At 37.5% G+C, this 25,103-nt stretch overlaps 1 protein-coding gene across 15 annotated transcripts in view; it reads left to right on the top strand.

Annotated features, from left to right (window-relative positions):
* ptprub (protein tyrosine phosphatase receptor type Ub) overlaps positions 1 to 25,103 on the top strand; it is a 237,756-nt gene that overhangs the window by 93,980 nt on the left and 118,673 nt on the right. For all 15 annotated transcript variants that reach the window (XM_051865407.1, XM_051865418.1, XM_051865417.1 and 12 more), the window contains exon 3: positions 24,051 to 24,322. In XM_051865407.1, the coding sequence (XP_051721367.1) occupies positions 24,051 to 24,322 (272 nt within the window). The remainder of the gene's footprint in view (positions 1 to 24,050; positions 24,323 to 25,103) is intronic.

The following is a 25,103-nucleotide window of genomic DNA, read 5'->3' as shown; positions in this document are numbered from 1 at the left end:
GAGGTACTCTATAGCTGTAGCGGTGGTGTGTTAAAAAGGTACTCGCCAAGGAACCTATCTAGCAGTTAAAGCATGCTAATGTTAATTAAATCACTGCTACTAAAAATATGTAAATACTAAGATATACAAGAAAAAAAAAACTAGGTAAACTAGCCAATTTTCACTTACAGATCAGTTAGTTATTAGTTGACATCCCTACATAACAGCATTTTAAGACCCAGAATTCCACATTTCTTTGGCAGCGCAAGTGATTTTCCCTTTTGTCTCGTTTTCTTTGGAGAGTAAAATGGTAGTCAGGTAAATGTCAAGGCCTCAGACACAAGACCGCAACAACACCCTTCTCTGGTATGCTCATGAAATAAGCTGCTTAACCACGGTGATGGAAAGAAAACATCTCACTGTTTTGACTAGACAGTATGTTTATGGTTTGAACAGCAGAAATGTGAAGTTTAGGTGCTTTTTGCTCCATTGTTTTTGTTTGTGTAAACAGAGTTCTCTCAATTGTTGTTTCAGTAGCGGTAGAATCTAGTTAAAACATCTAGTGACACAGACAAATCCCATCATGCTCTTGTATTTGAAAGTGACGGAAGACAAGTCGCCGGAGCACGGTTGCTTATGGTAATGTTGGTGCATTATAGCTGCTGTGAGACTCAGTAACAGCACACTGAATTGTGGGGTTTCGGTGACCCAATTATTTTGCTGCGCTGTGGGCGCCGAAGTAACTCAATATTATATGCTCAAGCAAACCAGGAGGAGGAAAAAAAAAATCTATAAATCACATTCCAGTGCATTTTGCATAAACCCACACTTTTCTAATAGAATATGTATGAGAGTCGAGCTCCATTGGAAAATGAAACCTGCATCTAATCGTCTGCCCAAGTTATTTCCTGCTTCAATATTAGCCAGCTTCTTATCTAGTCCAAGGCCTGGCGTGAGAGGATATGCCCTGCTTTCCCTCGCTCTTTCTCTCTCCTTTTCCTCCGTTTTCTTCTCATTCACTCTCTCCCTTGATCTCTCTCCTTCTGTCTTTCCTCCATCTCATTCTCTCTCTTTCTGTCCTCCATCTGGCTCCTTACCATCTTCTGTGGCAGATCTAAGACATGGCCTGAGCTCTCAAAAGCCTCCTATGAGGCACAATCTGCCCAATTCCTGCTAAAATTGTCCAGTTTAGACAATCATAAATATCCAGACTGGTCTAGACGTATTTAATTATTTATTTATTGCTGGTTAGTGGTATTTGGTCCTGGTCTAGAAGGTGCGTTTGCTCTTTTATGAAGCTGGCCTGGCACCAGCACACCTGAAAGGAGAAAAACAAAACAAAAAAAACAAAAAAACACATAACTTAAGATGTATTTTCTTAAACATATTGTGACTGACTGACATTGCTGTTCACAATTGAGGGACTCTTACACAATTATTACAAATGGTGAAAACATTCAAGAGAAACAATGCATTACGAGCCAGGGGGTGAAACTTTTTGAACAGGATGAAGAAATTCAATTTTTTCTTAGTTTGTTTAAAGATCATATATATATATTTTTTTTTATTTAGGATCGCCCTTCAGAAGCTACGGAAGATATTTACCTGTTTCCCAGAAGACAAAATAAGTACAATTTACTCTAATCTTCAAATTCAAAAAGTTTTCACCCCTGGTTCTTGCCTCGTGTTTCCTTCTTGAGTGTCAGTGAATGTTTTCACCTTTTGTAATAGTTGTGTTTGAGTCGTCCTGAGTGTGAAAAGATGGATCTCAAAATTATACAGTCACTGCTGGAAAGGGTTCAAATATTCAAAAGGTGCTGGAAAACCAAGTAATTTGTGGGACCTGGAGGATTTTTTTTCTGAAGAACAGTGGGCAGTTTAACTGTTCAGGACAAACAAGGGACTCGTGAACAACCATCATAAAACAAAAAAATCAGTCATTGTTTATCCAGGTAATGACACACAGTATTAACAATCAAGCATATGTAAACTTTCAAAAGGGGTCATTTTTATAAATTCAGCTGTTATTTTGGCTTGTGGATTATATACAGTCATGTGAAAAAAGAAAGGACACCCTTTAGAATTGTATAGTTGTACTTTTAGGAACATAATAAAAATCAGCTGGTTGTTATCAGGTATTAAAATTAGGTAAATACAGTACAACAACAACAAATGACATAAGAAATTTACATTTCTTCATCCTCTTCAAAAGGTTTCACCCCCTGGCTCGTAATGCATTGTTTCTCTTTCAGGAGCATCAGTGAATGTTTTCACCATTTGCAATAAATGTGTAAGAGTGTCATTATTTATTTAACAGAAATAAAGCCAAAATGGAAAAGCCATAGGGTGACAAACTACGATTCTATGAGTACACCCAATGATTCAGCTGCTTGTAGAGCCTCTTTTAGCAACAATAACTTGAAGCAATCATTTTCTGTATGACAGTATCAGTCTCTCGCATCATTCTGAAGGAATTTTGGCCCACTCTTCTTTATAACGTTGCTTCAGTTTATGCACAGCTTTTTTAAGGTCCCGCCACAACATTTCAGTCGAACTGAGGTCTGAACTTTCACTGGCCCATTGCAACACCTTGATTCTTTTATGTAGATTTGCTGGTGTTCTTGTGATCATTGTTCTGTTGCATGCACCAATATCGGCCAAGCTTTAGCTCTCTGACAGATGGCCTCACATTTGACTCTAGGATACTTTGGTATGCAGGTTCATGGTCGACTCAATGACTGCAAGATGCCCAGGTCCTGTGGCTGCAAAACAAGCCCAAAATCATCACCCCTCCACCACCGTGATGGACAGTTGGTATGAGGTGTTTGTGCTGATATGCTGTATTTAGTTTTCGCCTGTGTCTTGGCAATGTGCATTATGGCCAAACATCTTCACTTCGGTCTTATCTGTCCAAAGGACATTGTTCTCAGAAGTCTTGTGGTTTGTTCAGATGCAACTTTGAAAACCTAAGGCATGCTGCCATGTTCTTTTTAGAGAGAAGCTTTTTCCTGGCAACGCTTCCAAACATGCCATACTTGTCCCATCTTTTTCTAATTGTACTGCCATGAACATTTAGCATGTTAACTGAGGCCTGTAGAGTCTGAGGTGTAGTTCTTGGGTGTTTTGCAATTTATCTGAGCACTGCACAGTCTGACCTTGGGCTGAATTTGCTGGGATGTCCACTCCTGGGAAGATTAGCAACTGTCTTAATGTTTTCTACTTGTGAATAATCTTCCTTACTGTAGAATAATGGACTTCAAATTGTTTGGAAATGGACGTATAACCTTTCTCAGGTTGATGGCAGCAACAATTTCTTCTCTAAGATCATTGCTAATGTCTTTCCTCCTTGGCATTGTGTTAACACACACATGAAGGCTCCAGACCAGCAAACTGCCAAAACTTCTGCTTTTATAGAGGTGATCACACTTGCTGATGATCAATTAATCAAAGGCATTTGATTAGCAGCGCCTGACTGCTACTTACCCTCTTAATTCCTATGGAATCAATAAGAGTGTTCTTAGTTTGTCACCCATGGCTTTTCCATTTTGGCTTAATTTTTGTTAAATAAATATTGGCACGGTGTAATATGTCATGTGTTTTTGTTCATCTCAGATTGTATTTACCTAATTTTAAGACCTGCTGAGGACCAAATGATTTTTTTTATTATGTCCTGATACATAAAACCATAGAATTCAAGGGTGTCCTTTCTTTTTCACATGACTGTATCACACAATGAGTCTTAGAGAGTGTAAGAGACTTATTTTCAACATATATATATATATATATATATATATAATATAATATATTATAAAATATATGACCAGTTATATCTATATATCTACAGTATGCCACACATAATCCTAAATAAGCTCTCCATATTTTACAGTCTGCCTTTTCTACAGGCTTAGAAGAAGTGCTATGTTTGCATTCACATATTATGAGGGGGAAAAAATGCTACACTAAAACAAATTAAATTTTATTGATTATTTCAAAGCTCGCACATGGGAAGCAAAATGGCATTGGAGTAAAGTGCTTCAGACTAGAGGTGATGTTCTGTTGATTTATCATCCCTTCATAATGATAAGTGAAGGTGCTTGCGTATGGTTTTGCTGACAGCAGTGGATTACTTATGGACTGAACACCACTGGAGTTTTTTCCCCTAGAGTCCCTCTCTCTGGGAGGTTGTATATCATGACTTAAGCCATTGTCCAGATTCTCTTAAACCACATCTAATACCTAGTGGTCCCCTTCTTGCTTTTGGGTTTTTTTTTTTTGTTCAATGTAAATTCATGTTTTAGTTCCATTTGATGTTTACAGTGTTCCATTTACCTTACATAATAGGTAATTTAATACAGTACTTTGTTGTGTGATCCTCAGAATGTTAAATAAAACCTTGTGGTAGGTTTAACTTGTGTAGAACTTTTCTTAATGCGCCATCTTAAAGAAAACCGTCTCTAGCATTAACAACAATGCCTGTTTTGTGTTCCACTAACTTTGATCTCATTCTTTCAGCGATGATGGAGAGGTTACTGTTGGTGTTTCATGCTTTGTGTTGCAGTGTTTTGCCATTTGACACTCTAACAGAGGGAGCTGCTTTTTCATAGAGAGCTTTGTGTAGCCCACTATGCCTAGACTTCCCTAATTAATTCCCATGAGGCTTCCATGGTCTCCGGCAGTAGTGGTGAGCAGCATCGTGCAAGAATAGGTGAGAGAGAGAGAGAGAGAGAGAGAGAGTCTTCCCTTGGTTTCATTTAATTACTTTTTTTAGTGTGTGCCTGGACCTGTGAGTACTAAAGTGACAGTTCATCCAAAAAAATAAAATAATGTCAGAATTTACTCACCCCCATGTTGTTCCAAACATGTATTACTTTCTTTATTCTGTGTAAATAAAATAAATAAAGACTTCTGTAGCCATATCATATTTTCCACAGGAGAAAGTAAGTCGTTTGGGTTTTGGAATGACATGAGGCTGAGTAAATGATGACAGAATATTAATTTTTTTCGTTAACTATTCCTTTTAGCTACAGAGTACATTTTTAGTTTGATCTCTTGGCAGAGTGTAGATCACATTGCTAGACAGAGAAAGACCCACAAATAATTCACTGTTCTTACCGTGTACAGAAACATCAGTTGAAACACCATTTGCAGAACATCAGGGGCGGAGAAAGTTTCACTGCAAAAAAATGATTTTCTTAATCAGTATTTTTGTCTTTTTTCAGCATCCTCGAAACAACATAAATTTAACTGAAAAGCTGAAGTGTGAAGATGTAAGACGTTTTCAGAGAATTTATCTTGAGTAATTTCTTACCCTCTTCAGGTATTGTTTTTTTCTCCTTGCTTTAAGCATAAACCTCTGTAAATTTATTCAGATTTATGTATACAACAAGCAAAAACTGTTTGCCAATTGTATATGAAAAATAAACTCAACTCAAGATGTATTCTCTGAAAACAAGTCTTACATCTTCACACAATTTTGCTTCTCAAGTAAATTGATCTTGTTGGCTGTTTTAGGTTTTTTAATGGAAAAGAATAAAGACATTAATAATGTTCTTTTTTTTTTTTTTTTTTTCTCTGTGTAAATGCCCTTTCACACCAAGAACGATGACTATATTAACTATAACTTTGAAGTTTTAATAATCTTTCTAATTTTATGAGAATAGGGAAGTCCGCAGCACAACTATGACAATAATGACACAGAGGAAAGATATTGCTGGAGTGACTTTCAGTGCAATTTTTTTTGAGCCGATGAACAATAAAAACATAGACAGCTGACCAGAATCTGCTCGACTTTTAAAGAGTTTGAGAATTCAAAGATGACATAACTACAGTGTTCTTATAATAAAGCAAACTGTACAATGCGTTGGTGTGAACGCTAATATAGTTATCATTATAGTTATCGTTCTTGGTGTGAACTGGCTTTTATGCTGAAATTAAAATATTATTAAATAATATTTATGTCGTCTTATTCTTTTCTATTTAAAAAAAAAACCTAGACTGCCAACAAGATCAATTTACTTTTGAAGCAAAATTGTGTGAAGATTTAAAGATGCAATATGTAAGATTTTTTGCAGTAAAATATCCAAAAACTACTAGGCCAGTGTTATATATTTTGTTCACTTGAGTACTTACAATATCCCAAATGTTTCCAACTATTTGTAAATCATGAGAAAATTGCATTTTAACCAAGGCTCCGGGACATGTGAGTCGCCTGTCAATTGCGTCATATCCGCGTTACCCTCGGTTTCCGGTTTTATTTTGTAGAAACCATGGAAACAACAAAGATGCTTTAATATATTACATGTTTTAATAGACAAATGAACAACTGTTTGGTTACATTTATAGACAGAAAACTAATTGTTGTTATATAGTTCAACACATTTAGTCTTATTGTTTAAATCTAATTTTCTTGGGTTTTTTTTTTTTTTTTTTTTCGAGTACCATGCTTTACCATGCCTCAGAGAAAAACAACATTTTTTCAAGTAGCTAACATAGCATAGTCAGATGCAGCTTTATTTTTAGTAACAGTAATACATCATTTTCTCCATCATACAATACATTTTAAAATTAATTGCATGCCATTTATCAACACAAGCTATCAAGCATTTAATATGATATTCTAAAATCGATCTGAGGTTACTGCAGTGTGCAACAGTGTCTCACAGCAGCCGCCGAGCGAACGCAAGTAACGTTATAACATTTTCAACACATTCAAATGTATCTAATTTGATAAACAGAGCTGTTACCTCATACTCATGACCGGAAAAGCGGAAGCGGCGCCTGCGACTGTTGCATAATAAAAGTTCCGCTGCTCGTGAGGCGTGTGTTGCGCAATCGCTCCAGCGGCCTCGTTCAACTCCCACAACACTCGGTCCTGCTCTGCTTCATACTACAGTAACGTTAATAATTGCATCCATGAACATGATTTCTTACCGAGTCCTATCCCGATTGTTTCCACCGGCTGTGTGTGATGTGAAGACCACATGTCCCAAGATTCCGCGCTCAAACTTGCCGTCATCAAGCTACGCCTTTGTTTTGAATAGGCCTCTACCGACCTCTAGCGGACATAAACCTTACATATTGCACCTTTAAAGACTTGTTTTCAGAAAACACATCTTGGGTTAAGTTTATTTTTCTTATTCCATTGGCAAACAGATTTTTGCTTGTTTTATACATAAATCTGAATACATTTATTGAGGGTTATGCTTAAAACAAGGAGAAAAAATGTCATTGGGGTGAGAAATATACCTCAAGATAAAGAATAACATGCACTGGTATTTGTTTTAAGGGAATAAATTTCATAAATTTTTAAGCCATGTTAAGCACATTTCTGATCACATATATTATTCATTAACATAGAGGGGTGATTAATTGTTTATTTAAGATTTTTCAGTTGATTTAGTGAGGTCAAGTAGACAACACAACAGTTGCTTTTGTTCCGCATCCTAAATTTTATGAGTCATCGTCTGAACCTGTTTGTCTGGTCTCCAGCCCGGGCTCAAGGCTGAGAGTGCGCAGCCTGTCAGAATGATGAGTGTGTCTAATTGAGACGGAGCACTGCTGGCTGAGCCGAGGGATTGACAGTTAATCACAGCCACGTTAAACTCTTCAGCACACGAAGAACGCCTCCTTCTGCGCCGGCTCGTCTCTCCCGCTCACCTCCGCACCCCACTATCTGCGGCCCGCCGCTATCTGCACGAGATTTATGTCATCTTCGCGACAGCTCGTTCCTGGCATCCATCCATCAGGGTATAAAAGCCCCTCCGGTGGTGTTATGGATACCAGCCCGCATGCTCAAACCACGTCAGTGCAAGAAACAGACAAGGCCATCTTCACATTACGCGTACACACCCACACTTTAAAAAGGCTTCAATCGCTCCTTTGGTTCGCTATTATCAAGTGTGCCAAAAATAGAAAATAAATCACTGTCTTCGACGGTTCAGTTTCTGCAGGACATATTTAAACCCCTAAAATGCCACCTACTTTACACAGGAATGCTCTTCCGAGTCTTGGAAGGATTATTATTTAGGGTGAATGACAGCTCTATGGTTGAAGAGGTCTGGTTTTAATTGCTGACTGAAAACTAGGGAGACAGAAACAGCAAGCGCACTAAAACTACTTTTAAATGATGTGTGCCTCCACCCTTTGTCATTTTATTTTCTCTCTCAGAGGCATAGGCGAGTGAGGAAACAGCAGCTGCTTCTTGTTGAATGCCTTATTATGCTGATTTATCACTATCGATTTTAATTCCGCCAATAGTTGCCTCAAGCTACATAATTAAAATACTGCATTGCTGAGCCTCCACAGAGTCCCTCAAGACTGCAGATAACTTGTAAATTTGTGTTTTTTCCTTCAATAAATAATGCCTAGTGTGCATTCACAGGCCTAAAAGGGCAAAAAATGGATGGCCACTGGAACGGAACCGGGGCTTAGTTTGGCGGTGCTTGGCGCAGTGAAACATGTCCCTTGACTGTAGGACCTGGAGCTTATATTTAGCACCTGGAGTGTCAGCGGTGCTGTTGATGTCAGCCCAGATTTCGACCATCCCTTTGCTTCTGGGCCCCAAAGGCTCTGGGAAAGGTGCACTTGGGAGATGACTGTCGGAGCATAGATGTGAGAGGGTCAGCAAAACAAAAAAAAGTTCCATCTAGTCACGCTTAGTTCTGACAGCACCCTGCAGTGCTGTTTTCCTCGTGGGTCCAAGTGAACAGCTGCCCCAAATAGGGAAAAGAAGTTGGGGAGTTTGCAAACGGTAACAAAGCCGCATTGCTCCTCATATCTCTCCCTTGCCTACTACAGCGATACAGCAGCAAAACAAGACCATTTGAGCTGTTATTTAAAGGTGAAGCTTGTAATTTATAGTAGAATTGCAAAAACATGACTGTTTGCAAACAGGCTTACTGAACCATCCATCTCGTCTTCCATTGGTCGGTTAAACATGCGCCGAGCTCACGCCATTGATTAAGCCTGCGTTGCCATACTGAGCTGAGCGGAATGCTCAAACAAACAGTTATTAAACTTATTAAAGTACCTTTTCAGAAAAGTCAGTGTACGAATGGTTTATTTATAGTTATGTAGTTACAGTCCTTGAATTTGATTGGCTGTTCCAAAAGTGATATACAGTTTGAAAAATAAAGTTAATTTAAAACTGTGAGTCTGCATAGTGGTGGGGAATTTTTTAAGTGTGTCTTTCTGCAGGTTACATTGTAACCTTATAAAGACAAACTGTCTTCATAAGTGAATGAGTCAATGAAGGAATTTGATTCCTTCAATAACACCTGATTCATTCAAGAACAAAACATGAGATGAGTCTTGGTAGCTGCATCTCATTTCGAAGGCTGCGAGGTCGCATTTAAGGCTGCATATGTTATTGAGTCGGTCTCATTTAAGAAAAGTAACCATTAGATTGCAAAGTAAGAAAGAAATTACAATATTTTACACCTCATCAGGAAAAACTGTCAATTTTATTACGGTTATTTTTCTTAAATAAGACATCTTTGATGATGTATGCAGCCTACAAATGCGACCTCCGGAGGACGAAGCCTCTGAAATTAGATGCAGCTTATGAGTGAAGCATTTGAATAATTCACTTAACCAATTCATTGAAAAACACTAATTCATTCAAGAATGAAACAAGTGACTGTTTTATATGAGTGAATCATTTGAATCATTCACTCTACCAATTCATTCAAAAACACTGATTCATTCAGGAACAAAACATTTAAACAAGTGACTGTATTTATGAGTGAGACACTTCAATCATTCATTTGACAGATTCATTTAAAAACACTAATTTATCCAGAATTTAATAAACTGACTTTTTATGAGCGAGTCATTTAAATCATTCACTCATCCAATTTATTCAAGATGCGTCATGTCATTTGTGGATTTATTCGAGATGAGTAATGTCATTTGTGGATTTGTTCTGTTGGTGAAGCCAAAACAGGCAAAATAACTGCCAACATTGTGTCTAAAATATAAGTTACTCAATATTAACTGTTATAAAAACTTCTCTACATGTGAAACTGGTAAAGAAAAAGGTATTTTAACATTGAAAAAAATACAGGTTCTGTTGCTGTATCTGTATGATTTTCCCTTTAGCTTTCTGCTACATTCATTAGATGAAATCTGAAAAATTAGGTCTTTTGGTAATTGAAAACAGAGGCTGGAGACTGGAGATGTTCCTCAGACAGGGCGTGGACTGTGTGTCGTACACAACAGCCTCGCATCTGTCCCCCTCCCCTCAATCGCAAGATGACCGAAGGACGTTTCAAAAGGTCACTGCGTATAGACAGTTTCGGCGAAGCATGTTTTTCCACAATGCCTTTGGCGACAGCTACCACAGAGTCAGCGGCTCCTGATACGGGCTTATCTCCCCCCAGCTCCAGAGGGCACTGGCTACACTCGGTCCAGCCACGCTTCAGCTGTTATTTACTCCTTATCATGGATGTGATTTTGTTTTGTCTTCCCTCACTTTGTTTCTTTCTCCTATAGCCTTTTAGAGAAGTTTCTCTCCCTTTCTCCAGCTCACCTGGAGCTTTGTATGCGTTGTCTCGTCCCCTGAGAAACCAGGGTAATTGCGGCCCACCCCTCTCATTGCCGATTTAAAGAGCTGGAGCTCTGCCAGTGGCTCCACCTGTGAAGCGCTGTGTTTGTTTGGTTAAGGAGGTTTTGTTTGTCTCGAGGAACCGAGGGGCTGAATTGGGAATACGGATATCAGTTGTCTTTCTTTGAGGCGATGCTTTTCAAGTCGAGTCTTCATTCTGCCATTGCTTGTTCTCAAGCAGGAAATTCATTTTTAAAATGTTTCTACTAACAGTTTAATAAAGGAAAAACACTGCCAAACACTTTTCAAATTTGCTTCAAGATGTTTGCCTGGTTATATAACAAGACAAACAGCAATTAATTCTTTTCCATCATTTACCGTAGGATAACATTTTGATAAATGCAGAATTTTTCACAGAGGAAAACATTATTCACAAACTAAAATCCAAAACAGAACAGGCAGCTTTTCTTCTACTTTGAGCTTTTATTTAATAGACATGTGATTTGATTCTAATTCTATTCTATTTGAATCTTGATGATTTAAACCACATATTTTCGGCCATTTTTTACTTTTATTTGGTGTTTATGCAAGTATTAGTACTGTTCTTTATTACATATTTTATAAAATATTTCATATTTATATATTGAATATAATTATACACCTAAAATTATGACCATGCAAGTCACTCAAGAACAGGATCCATATATTTACAAGGATATTGTCCACTTGAAGGAGGTAAAGGGGGCAATTAAGATTAATTAAATACAATACCCTAGTTTGATCATTTTGACCATTCAAAAGTCAAACACAACAGAATATAAGATTTGTAAAGCCAATTAGTTAAATACCTTCCCTGCGTTAAAGATGTTTAATGGCATTAAACACATTTCATTAATCTCATTAGTTGTGTCTTAATGTTGGCAGCATGCATCCTACCCAGCTTTACCCACCCATTAAACTAGTTACTGTATATATAACTTAGTTGGCAGAGAAATCCTTGAGTAATTGTCACAGGAATTATGTAAAAGTCTTAAATATCAGTTAATCTGTGTTTTGCACTGTGATTGGTGGAATTAAATGACACTCAAACCAGCATTCAGATGCCACTGAATGCAAAGGGAACAGTGAGACAAGACAGCAGCTGACAAAAACAAGCCAAGGTGACAAGAAATGAATTTATTAACATACTGGAGCACAGGACAGGTGTGTAGGCATCAAGTGATCTAAAGAATTGAAGAGAGAGAAAGAGAGAGAGAGAGAAAGAGAGAGAGTGTGATGGGGAAGTCTGAGTAGAGATTAGGTCACACTTTAGGTGATGTGTCACATCCAGGAGTAGAAAACCTGTCATGGGGCGCTACGCTGACTTTCATGGTAGAGAGAGAAAATTGATTTTTTGCAACTGAGGAGTTTTCACACTGTTAAAAGCAGCTTTTAGGTCTTTCTTTATTACTACACATGCTGTGTGTGTTTCTGCCATTGCACACTCGAGGCAGTTGTAATGCAAAATACATACACTGCTTTTGAAATAGATACCATTTGATAATATTAATAAAAGTGTTTTGAATCGGTTTCTGCGTAACCAACTGCATTTTTCCTTGAAATAGCCGAAAAACAGCCTTAGGTCAAAGAGTTTTTTTTAACATGTCTTTACAAGTCCATGAGAGCGGGGAATTGAGATTTGTTGTGAAGGCTGAGTTTGTTACAAATTGTGCATGACGTGTATCGTTTGGAATTGTATTGGTAGTGATGAATGAATTTCATATTTGGTCTATTGGGGTCATTCCAAGAATTGGCTTTCTCATATTTTCATGCTCAGTGTACCACTACATTAAGAGGACCTGTGGTAATTGCATTTCAATACGAAAAACTTGGCCGATTAATGAATGCTAATGAAATGTTTCCTCGTTGAACTAATGAGACGTTTAATTTGATGACAAAAAGGCGGCATTTAATGAAATTTATAATGGAACATATTAGTGGGGTTACTTGCATTATGATCACTAATAAATTTTGATGCACATGATGTCAAATCAGATGTTTTGCATGGGTGCCATTCTAGACACAGACACATACACATACATATATGTATATATATATATTCCATCAATACATCGTAACATTAATCATTTTGTCCGATATATCGATCCATATCGATGTATTGTTATACCCCTACTAAAAAATAACAGCCTGTTGTAAGTTTTAGTTTGAATGCTCTGCTTTGTTTTCATAGTTTTCATATGCTGTAAAACTCTAACAACTATTAAAAATATGTTAGAGACAGTAATTGTGAGTAATAGTCACCACTACTTGTTGTGGTTTTTATGTGTTGTTGTTTTTTTTAATGCACTGTTTGTCATTTTGAAAATCTTTTTGAAATGATGAAGGAATGTGATTACACAATAGGCTTTAAAATATTCATTTGAGATGAAATATTCATTTGTGTGTGTTAATTCCAGCACACACTCTCGCATAGTAATTGTGTCTTTAGGGGGAAAGACATCAGCGAATGTCAGCTGCATGGAAATGACATGAGACTTTATCATCATGATTTTCTTCAGAAACAGAATATGAATGATGAAGGATTTCAGTGCTTTTGCATAATTGCAAGTTGAATCTTTTCTGCTTTTATTCAAAAATACAGTAGAAAGGGGACATGAAATGATGGTTTAGGTGTTGAGAAAATTTAAAAGAAAACTTATATTTCTTTTGGGGTTGTAAGTCAAAGAATATATCTTGATTAATTGGTTTACCTGTTTGTACACCTTGTATCGTTCTGTCATAGGTTGAGATATAAGAGGGATGACGACAGGCCGCATAACCTAATCTTCCTTTGCTGTCCGCAGTCAAAAAGCATTCTTACTTCAATGTGTGTGTGAAGAAAGAAAGCTAAGGTAGAATGCCTTAAATCTCAGCTGACCTTTTGGGAAAGGCTGAAAGACATGGAAAGAAATGAGCATTGAGGCTATAAGGACAGGAGGGGCCTTAAACACTTTTAGGAAGAAAGATGTGAGCACGACTGCCTCTAAAATTGAAGTGGGAAGAGGACCTATTGATTCGACTATATTCAGCACAGCACCCCTTCACCTCTCTTTTTATTCTCAAACATGCCTTTGAAGGCTCTTGATGCGAGGCGAACAAAGCCCAGCTGATGGGGTCAAATGGAGGAAAAAAAAAGATGTTCTTAAGTTCTGAGAAACAGGAAAACAAAAAATGGATGGTTCCACTTTCTTTGAATATGGTGCACTTTGGTGTCCCATGCCTTTTTAAAAGTCATTAAATGTACCAAACTCTTTTATTTTATTGTTGTGATACCTGTTATATATTGTTAGATAAACTAATATATAACATAAAATTAGCCTAGCATTAAAAGCAGATACGTTTTCATGTTTATAAATACAAAGTATTGCATTGACTGCATTCATCAAACTCAACCATTTAACCCTTTTACCAAAGTTATTGCTAGAATAAAAGATCAAACACTTTTTTTTTTTTTTTTCTTTTTTTTTTGCAAACAAACAGTTTTGGTCAACATTTGGTTATACTCTATTTTATTTCATTTCATTTTTATGGAGTGTTTAGGAGTGTTTATTCCCAGAAAATGCACACAAATTAAGTTTTATGGTGTTGAACACAGATGTGTGTCCACAGTGTGTGTACACAACCACCCTATAATGGTAAAAATCCACCCACCCATAAATCATATGCAGTGTCTCAGAATAAGCCGTTTGCTGTTTCTATGCAATGTGATATCACATTGCACTGGCCCTGCCCTCGACTGCTGACGGACTCTGCCCTGTTAGCATAGACCTTGCCCTGAGTGAGCTGTACACAGTCAGCCATGTTTATCTCCTTGCCAGAGGATTTAACAGCACCATTCAAGTAAGAAATGTATTCTTATTAAAGCTACTAAAGAGCAGTGAGTGATTTTCTGTTTTTCTTTTGCTGTTTGATTCATATTAACAGCAGAGACAGCAGTAGGTACTGTATATATTACACTGCTGTCACTTTCATACACAGATCTAAAATACACATTTGATTTTTTCCCACCCAGACGGGTGTTTGTGAACTTTGTGTTTTTGACTTAACCTTGTGTGTATTTGACAGTTTATTTGCCATAAAACATGTAAGAGAAGTTAGTTTAATACACACGAGGCGCACTGTCTGACAGCCAGCTTTCTGTGTGTGTGCGTGCGCTCAGAAAACCACATATCAGAAGTTTAAACTCATATGGCTTTAAAACACATCCAAATAATTAGGCTAACTTTCATGATGACGAAGAACTGCAATGTCACATGAGCGTGGCCGCGATAGAGATAATCAAACCCAAACAGATGTTTTAGTTTTTGGCACGAGCTGTAAAGGCTCTGCCCTCTTCTGGAAAGCAGGGTGGGGAGCAGCAGCTCATTTGCATTTAAAGATACATGCATGAAAACAGGATTTTTTTTTTTTTGCTGAAACTTTAGACACATTCTGGGGACACCTGAGACTTTTATTACATTTGAAAAAGAGGCATAATAGGACCCCTTTAAACTGTGTATAGACATGCGTGTATATCGCAAGTTTTGGATCGCAAACCTGATATAAAATTAATAGACAATAAAACATCTCATATAATATTTAGTTTGACCTCCTGGGGGTAACATTTTTTTAAAGGTTACAGTAAGAATCTCTTTTTCTATGACTACACCCCCCTCCCCCCAATAAAAAAGAAGTGTTGAAATAAGTTTCAGGCCTTATTTTCTAAGGCAGGTGCCCTTACCCCAGGTCTGTCCCCGCTTCTCTGACTTTCTGTTTCTAATAATCTTCTTGTTTTCCATTCCACCTTTATCTGCTCTCCTTTGTTTTTTCTCTCATTCCTCTGACCGTTTCAGGCCTCAGCTTTCGAGTCCACTCTAACTTTTTGGTGATTGCATCTTTCAGCCTTTCTCTCGTCCACCTCAACGCTGTCCTTGGTCTTTTCTTGACTCGCTCTCTCTCCTGTTTTCTCCGAGATAGCATCTCGGTTAGCTAGCGAGTGGCTGTTTTCCTGCGGTGCACCGTTTGAATGACGATGGGCTCAATCACTCCAAATCTCGTTATGTATGTTCCTGCGCCCTTGGGAGGGTTAGCAGCGAATGGATGGGACTTTATCAGATTTCACCAGCCTTGGAGGCATAATTCACCAAAGGTCACCTTATGTTTGATATTTCTAGTTTATGTGAACAGTATGTCTGTGCCGGTGTGTAACGGAGGCTTTACGATGAGGTGAGTAGTCAAAGGTTAACCGGTGACGCTTTCAGTGTAAATATCAAAAAGGCAAGAGGGACGTCTGACCTTATTGAACGGTTCAGCAGGAGGTTCTTTGCTCTTCTTGGCTGAGTTTACATCTAAAATGCCCTGGAAGTACACAAAGTCTTGTTTTGGTACAGTACATTAGTGCTTTTTAAGCCTCGGTTTGTTTATATATTTCCCTTGTGTGTTGTTTGTTATGTCTGACATTGTATCTTTTATCGTGCTAATGCAATTCACACAATCCATTTTGGGAAAAATGAAAAAGGTTGAGGGAGAAAAATAGACATTGAAGGTTAGAAGTTCACATCATTTATAACAGAGGAAGAGGACAAGGCTCTCTTAGACTTGACGCTGACTGACACTGATTAGGGTGACTCGGTTTTACACAGAAGAATTGCTAACCTGGAGTCATGCTAGGTAATAAAACTTTGGGTCATTTTCAAGGATACCATTGAATATGTATGATCTCTAATGCACAGAATGATGTATGATGTCTATCTCTAATAAAACGAGGAGCTTGATCCATTACTGCTTATGTTTCCCTAGACTTAGTTGAAACACAGTGGAAATGTTTTATGAATGCCACAAATTACTGTGAACCGTGGAAGCGTCTTCACAAGAGTATTTTATTGACTGCTCTTGAGAGTAGCTTTGTAACACAATTAACCTTTGAACAATCACCAGAAACATTTTCTTTTCGAGCGATAAGACAGAATGAGTTTACTTAATTAAGGATACACTGAACATTTTTAACAGTAATCATTTTATAAATCAAATTATCTCAACTTGAATTAGCTTTTCTTGTGTGTTCAGCCTATGTCAACACCTTTATTTTAGCACCTGCTACTGACAGTAAACAGGATCGAGTTTTAGGCCAAATTAACTCAACAACAGTAATAGACTTAAAGTGAGGACAAAAACTTAATCATAAGGCATTTGTTGTTATTAGACAGTTTCTTCAGAGCAAAATTCTCTAAAACTTTACAGGTTTAAAATTGAATTGCCATGTTGTGCACAGTTATGGTTGAGGATCTCTAATAAAACTACAGGAGGTTAGAGGCTGTGTAAGTACACAATTTTTGGAACAAAAAGCATCTTTTTGCCTTGACAGACATTTAAAAGTCTGACAGATTTTTTTGGGAAATAACAAAAGAACTTGTAAATTATGATTGTTTTATTACAGTAGATGTTTTGCCTGTGAGTGATATATACAGTGTACAATTGGAATATACATAAACATATACAATTATCACACCATTTTTAAAATGACAGATCCAAAATACTAGCTTCTTATTTCTTCTTTAAACCTCTGGTACACTTGGCTCATAGTCTCTTAGTGTAAACATATTTTTTGTTGTTTTTACAAACTGAGGGACAAGCTAAAATTATTTTCTGTGTGCCACAGATGCTGTCGATAAAGCTTGTATTTATCCTGAAAAATTCCCTTAATGCTTGTGGTTTAAGGGAAATTAAATAGTGAATAATCAACATTTTAGTCCTCTGGGAGAAATTGTAGCAGCTGCCCTGGCTTTCTGATGTTTCAGGCTGGCTCTGAGAGATTGGATTCAGATCTGAAGCAGGAGAGGATGATAGCGAGAAGCAAAATGTCAGCGCTGATATATTGTGCTGTGCCCCACTCCCACCTGTGAGAAAGAGAGCGGACAGGGTGCCAGCGTACTCAGATGGGTTCTGGGGCCTCTGGCTGAGATATATGGTCAGCTCTGTTGTTTGGGTTCAGATTCAATATGATATGATGAAGCACAGACTCTCCACTGTGAATTCAATCAGTCTCTCCTTGAGAGAGTTCTGGAGTGTGCTCTCAAATGTCGCCATGTGTTTTCCACTGTTTTAGTGGAAGCTTTTTTGAATGTGCTGGTTGCACTATAATAAAGGAATAAGAATACATCTATCTGGCTGTCTGGTTCTGTTTGTTCAATCAGTACATCTTGCAATATGTCACATTATCTATAAATATATTCATGTACATTTCTGTTTTGATTGCACCTATATAGATGCATACATTTTAGAAGCTTATGATAGCCAGAAATTATATACACAGTCTGTGCATTAGTGTATGTAGTGCCAGTAGGTGGCAGCACGTAAATGTCTTTAAGAGTGAGTCATTGAATCATTCATTCAAACGATTAATTCAAAACACTGATTCATTCAGGAATTAAGTGACTGTCCTTATGAGTGAGTCATTGAAGCATTCATTCAGACGATTCATTCAAAACACTGACGCTGTGTCCGAAATCGAATACTTCTCTACTATATAGTACGCGAAAAACAGTATGCGAACAGTAGTATGTCAGTAGGCGAAAAGTACCCAGTAGGCGAAAAGTACCCAGATGACTTACTACTTCCGGTGAGATTCTGAAGTGCGCATATGATGGGCACTTTACTATCCCATGAGGCTACGGGAGAGGATTTGTGAATGGACTTGAAGGGACGTAACTGACGCTGGCAGGTCATGTGACAGTAACAACATGGCGGATGTAGTAGGTCCGAATACTACACGCATTCGTACTATATAGAACGTACTTTTTCAATGGTCGTGAAGTAAATTTAAATTCAAATGTAGTACCTACTCAACAGTATGCAATTTCAGATGCAGCTTGGTTCATTCAGGAATGAAGTGACTGTTCTTATGAGTGAATCATTGAATCATTTATTCAAATGACTCGTTCAAAAATGCAGATTCATTCATGAGTGAAGCTGCTGCTTTTTGCATGGAGATGTGTTGTGGTTTTGTTGTGGTAAAGGGATAATTCATCCAAAAATGAAAATGTCATCCTCAAGTTGTTCCAAACCTCTATGAATTTCTTTCTTCTGCTGAACACAAGAGAAGATATTTTGAAAAATATGGGTAACCAAACAGTTTATGGGCCCCATTGATTTCCATAGTGTGGGGGAAAAAATACTATGGAAGTCAACGTGGCCCATCAACTGTTTGATTACCGACATTCTTGAGGGGTAAATGATGACATAATTTTCATTTTTGGGTGAATTATCCCTTTAAGTGCATGCAAACACTGGCGTTTCCAAAACATTTTTCTGTTTAAACACCTGACAACAATGATGAAATGTTCACTTAACCACTGATGTGAGTTTGGGGCGAGGCTATCTGTTTATCTGACCAAGTGAATTTTGATACCAGCCATCAAAACATTTATATTCACAATAGAACAATCTTGTTTTAAAAACCAGGCATATAAAAAAATGATGCTGTACTATATCTACTGTTCAAACTAGATAAAAAGCTCTAATAGTATTTGCTTCTAGTATTGGCCTTAAAAGATTATTTCTTTGCTGTTTGATTAATTGTACATCCTTAATACATCTATTTTTATATATACTGTATCTGTCCATCTAGTTTATTAATCCGGCAGCAATTTAGCGCTATCAGTATTGATGTCTTTAATTAGTCATTTCATAAAAAGTCAACAGCTTTACCTTCATGGGCTTGAAAATCAACAGTACCTCATGAACGTCATAATTCCTTGCTTACAGTGACCCTCAACAGCTCCTCTGTGGGTTGAGGTGCATGTTTAATACAGCTAAATCACTCTTTATCTGTAGATTTAGCCGGGTTCCCTCCTTTTCCATCCATCGTTTCTTCCTTGTGATGTGCTCTTCAGAAGTCTCTAGAGTGCAATATGAAGAAGCCTTGAGAAATCTAATTAACCAGAATGCCTTGAGAGAGCAGGGCTTTTCACACACATGTACACCCAGACATACATAAATCAAGGGATGTCCTAGGTGCTTTGGAGAGGGCCTGGTCCCAGAGCCATTAGTTATTAGTTATGATCCTTTTCCCGAGTTGTTTTAAAAGTATGTGTACACGTGATTTTCAGACTTAAACTTTTTTTTTTTGTGGCATATTTTGCCTGAAAAATCTGATTATACCATTTAAAATAAATGCCATCTGATTTGATATTTTATTTATTGCAGTGGCAGTCATACATTTTTAAGTGCGGCTTAAATGTTCAAATACTTTTTGCGGCCAGTATATATTTAATAAGCTGTTATTATTCAGTACATGATAGATGAAAGAGTCAAGGTGAGAGTCAGGAGCCATACCACTCTCCAACACAATGCCAGCTTTTGCCCACTGACTAGATGATTTCTATGTGTCATTTCAACTTGGCTGTAAAGTCTCTTACTTTGCTAGGTACTGTAATTTATAGCTGTTAACCTTCAGCTTAGGAAAATGGGGTTTTCTTTTAATGAAGTTTTTTTTTGTCCTTCTCTATGAGAAGACGATATAAAAATTCTTTTGATACCAAGGCAACAAGGACAGTCTGGTCCTGTCTCATATTTTTCAAGTGAATCAACACGAAGACCTTGGGATGGAGTGATGGTTGTCTTCTAGACGCAGGTCATTTTGTTCAGTAAGCAGACGAACACTTGAAGGGTGGCATGTCCTGATTAGGGAGGACAGAAAAACCATGGTTAGAAGTTCTTCCTCATGTGTATGTATATGAATGGTTCAGATGTAGTTATTCACTCAGGCTCACCTTGCAGATGGAGCTCCTAACCCCAACGTCCCACTGTCCTCTGTGTTAACGGCACGCCATGCTGATTAATAACCAGGAGGATGAATGTTCTCTTATGTGCTTGCATGTGAGATTGTGCTCAATTAAGGACATGTTTGACAATATAAAAGAATTTTAAAATTGTTTAAACTTTTTATGTTAAAACATTACAGTGGACTGTATTGACCTTGAAGTAGACATGTATGTATATGTTCATGTATGTGCTGGTGTGGATTTATTTATTTATTTTTTATGTTATGTATGATGGTAATGATATCTTTCACTCTTTGGGGAAAACATCAGAGAAATATTGACCTCATACGCTGCTTTAATCTACTCATTGGTAATTCTAAAAAAAAAATGTAAATATTATAATGTTTCTGATCTTCAAACTGTCAGTGTGCTCACCCATCCTCATTTCTGTTATATTACAAATATTTGTAAATGTGCAGTTGTCACTTTGGTGTGATGGTAATGACAGAAATATTGGTAGATTTAAAAATTAATTGAATAAACTATATACACTACCATTTTAAAGAATTTTTTTCTGATGCTCATCAAGGCTAAAAACAGTAATTTTGTGAAATACTATATATAAATACTATAATATATAAAAATTTTCGCTGTATTTTTAGCAGCCATTACTCCAGTCTTACTCCAGTGTCACTTTCAGAAATCATTAATATTATTATTTCTATTATTATTATTATTATTATTATTTTTAATCAAAGTTGAAAACAGTTGTGCTGCTTGATATTTTAGTGGAAACAGTAATGCATTTTTTTAGGATTCTTTGATAAAATATCAAGAGAACAGCATTTATTTAAAATATAAATCTTTTGTAACATAATAAATGTTTTGATTGTCACTTTTGATCAATTTAATGCATCATTGTGGAATAAAAGTATATATTTCTCTTGAAAAATAAATCTTACTGACTCTCAGATTTTTGAATAGTATTGTATATATTTATGTTCTTAGAAGAAATACAAAAAAGGAAGTTAAAATGTCTGGGACTAAAATGGAAAACATTACATAAAGTGAGACAATTTTTTTTTTTAATCTGTCCTGGCAAACTACAACCCCATTTCCAGAAAAGTTGGGACATTTTGTAAAATGTAATAAAACCAAGAAACTATGATTTGTTAATTCTTTTTAACCTTTATTTAAGTGACAAATGTACAAAGAAAATATTTCCAATGTTTTCACTGACCATCTTAAGTGTATTTTGTAAATAAAAAACAAATAATGATATTGATGACTGCAACACACTCCAAAAAGTTGGGACAGAGGCATGTGTACCACTGTGTCACATTACCTGTCCTTTTTATTACATTTTTTAATTGTTTGGGAACTGAGGATACTAATTGTTGAAGTTTTGCAAGTGAAATTTTTGCCCAATCTCACCTGATGCAAGACAGCTGCTCAGCAGTCTGTGGTCATCGTTGTCTGATTCTCCTTTTCATGATGGGCCATACATTTTCAATAAGAGACAGGTCTGGACTGCGGGCAGGTCAGTCAAGGACATCCATTCTATGATGTAGAGTGTCTGTGAAACCACTCTGATGTATCACGTGCAGAATGAGGCCTGGCATTGTCTTGCTTCCTAGGAAAGATGTCATCTTGATGGCAGTTTATGTCTTTGTACAATCCCAATATATGCCTCCACGTCAGTGGTTCCTTCACGCATATGCAAGTCACCCATGCCGTTTGAACTGATGCACCCCAATACCCTGACAGATTTTTGCTTTTGCACCTGTCACTTATGAAAGTCTGCATGGTCCCTTTCGTCTTTGGGACTGAGAACCTTGTCAGTTTTTTCCCAAAGATATGTTGAAACGTGGACTCATCTGACCTCAGCACACATTTTCCCTGTCTTTTAGACCATCCGAGATGAGCTCGGGACCAGGGAACTCGGTAGCATCTCTGCATTGAACTGATGTGTAGCTTTCTCCTTGCGTAACAGAGATTCAAGTTGCGTTTCTTGATGCAGCGGCAGACTGTTAAGTGACAGCGGTTTTTCCAAAGTATTCCCGAGCCCATGTGGCTATATTAAACACAATAGCATGATGGTTTCTCTTGTAATGCCGTCTGAGGGCTCGAAGGTCACGCACATTGAACAGAAGTTTTCTGCCTGGCCGTACACAGACTGCCAGAATTTCTCTGGATTCCCTGAATTTTTTCACAATATTACATATGGTAGATGGTGAAAGACATAAATTCTTTGCAATCTTGCATTGAGAAAAGTGGTTTTTGAATTGTTTGACAATTTTCTCATGAAATTTGGCACAAAGTGGTGAGCCATGACCCATCTTTGCTTGCAAAGACTGAGAAGGTATTTTACACCGAAACACGATACCCTAACCTATTACCAATTCACCTGCTAATTGTGGACTGTTTTAAAACAGTTTAACTGGGATATTCTATAATCGTTTCACTTTTATTTAGCCTCTGTCCCAACTTTTTTGGAGTGTGTTGCAGCCATCAAAATCAATTTTTGTTTATATTTACAAAATATACATTTATATTGTTCAGTGAAAACATTGGAAATCATTTCTTTGTACTTTTGTGAGTTAAAAAAAAAAAAATGTTCAAGAGAATTAACGAATCACAGATTATGGATTTTATTGCATTTTACAAAATGTCCCAACTTTTCTGGAAATGGGGTTTGTAGAATGATTGTAAAGAAATGTTTTATTTAAATTTTTTAGAATATCTATAATATTTCTTTTCTTTAAAACCATCCCAGGGAACAGAAAAGTTCACCTAATTGAAGAACCACCCATGCATATGCCTGTTTTGAGTATTTGCGCCTGTTGCTATACCAACACCTCACAAATTTTTGTCTTTGTACAAAGAAATTTTGCATTTGTCACACTCCGCAGAGACAGAGAGCCTCGAGGCTAAAAAGAGCATGAAAGACATTTTAGTATTCCGTGCTGTGTGTTGTCTCTCTCTCTCTGTGCTCAGAATTGAGAGAGTAATGCCAAAATTGTCATCCTTTGTGAACTCACTGAAGGGAGAGATAGTCTGCGGAAAGAGACAAATAGACAAACAAGGGCTTTTGAAAAGTAGGAACGGGAAAACTACACAGAAGTTTCTGAGGAGGCTGTAATACAGCAGATATGCTCTGCAGAGAAGCTGGATATTCATTTCCTCCTCAGTCTCTTTTATTCTCTCTGAGCTTAGTGTATATGTGTCTTTAAGCGGGCACGCTCTAATATGCACTAAAGCTCTCCACAAATGTTTGTAGCCACACAGAGATATGTTTTCTTATTCAGAGAAAATATCTCATGTTCTTGCTTTCAGATTTCTGTTTTATATTGTATTTTATGACCAAACACAAAGTGACTTGTTAAACAAATAGTTAAAAATGGAAATTCTGTCATAATTTACTTACCCTCATTTCAGTCCAAATCTGTATGAGTTTCTTTTTTTTCAGTCTTTCTTGACATGAAAAAGCATTATTTCCCATACAACGAGAGCATACAATGGATGTTAACCTCCACAAAGAACATAAAGCAACATAAATGTATCATAAAACAGGTTCATATGACCCATTCCATGCCTTCTTAAGTGCTATGAGTGTTTTGTGTGAGGAACCATTTGAAATTTAAGACTTTGTCTTTTAATTGGGTGATTTATGAGTGTGTATGTTTGTATGTGATGGCTCTGACCTTTGGCTGATTCTTCCCTCTTGCTGTGTTGTCTTCCTCCTCAAGGCTCCTACATGATGGTCAACTCCTCCCAGCATGCAGCGGGGCAGAGGGCTCAGCTTCTGCTACAGACACTAAGTGAAAACGACACGCACTGCGTGCAGTTCAGCTACTTCCTGTACAGCAGAGACGGCCACAGCCCGGGGGCGCTGCGGGTTTATGTGCGGGTCAATGGTGGACCGCTTGGCATTCCCGTGTGGAATGTCTCTGGTTCACGTGGGCGACAGTGGCACCAGGTGGAACTGGCAGTTAGCACTTTCTGGCCAAATGAGTACCAGGTGAGCAACTTTTAGTGACTGTCTTTTCTGGTTGGTTGCACGAAATAGGACGTTTGTAAGTAATTTTTCTTTCTGACACTGATTGATGTCACATGCAGTATATTTATGTATGTGTTTAAATACTTAATTTACAAAATAGAGGATTAAAAAGTGTTTTTGGTTACTAGATGAGGGTAATGAATTTTTACCTTTGGAGAGTACAAGTAAATACACTATATTGCCAAAAGTATTGGGACACCCCTCCAAATCATTGAATTCAGGTGTTCCAATCACTTTCATGGCCACAGGTGTATAAAATCAAGCACCTAGGCATGCAGACTGCTTCTACAAACATTTGTGAAAGAATGAGTTGCTCTCAGGAGCTCAGTGAATTCAAGCGTGGTACCGTGATATGTTGCCACCTGTACAATAAGTCCATTTGTGAAGTTTCCTCACTACTAAATATTCCACGGTCAGCTGTTAGTGGTATCATAACAAAGTGGAAGCAATTCAGAACAACAGCAACTCAGGTGGTAGGCCACGTAAAATCACAGAGCGGGGTCAGCGCATGCTGCGGCGCACAGTGCTAGAAGTCGCCAACTATCTGCAGAGTCAATAGCTACAGACCTCCAAACTTCGTGTGTCCTTCAGATTAGCTCAAGAACATTGTGTAGAGAGCTTCATGGAATGGGTTTCCATGGTCGAGCAGCTGCATCCAAGCCTTACATCACCAAGTGCAATGCAAAGCGTCGGATGCAGTGGTGTAAAGCACGCCGCCACTGGACTCTAGAGCAGTGGAGAC

This window comes from Ctenopharyngodon idella, chromosome 16 (genome assembly GCF_019924925.1).
Source record: "Ctenopharyngodon idella isolate HZGC_01 chromosome 16, HZGC01, whole genome shotgun sequence".
Classification (NCBI taxonomy): domain Eukaryota; kingdom Metazoa; phylum Chordata; class Actinopteri; order Cypriniformes; family Xenocyprididae; genus Ctenopharyngodon; species Ctenopharyngodon idella.
This window is presented reverse-complemented; position numbering and strand designations above follow the sequence as displayed.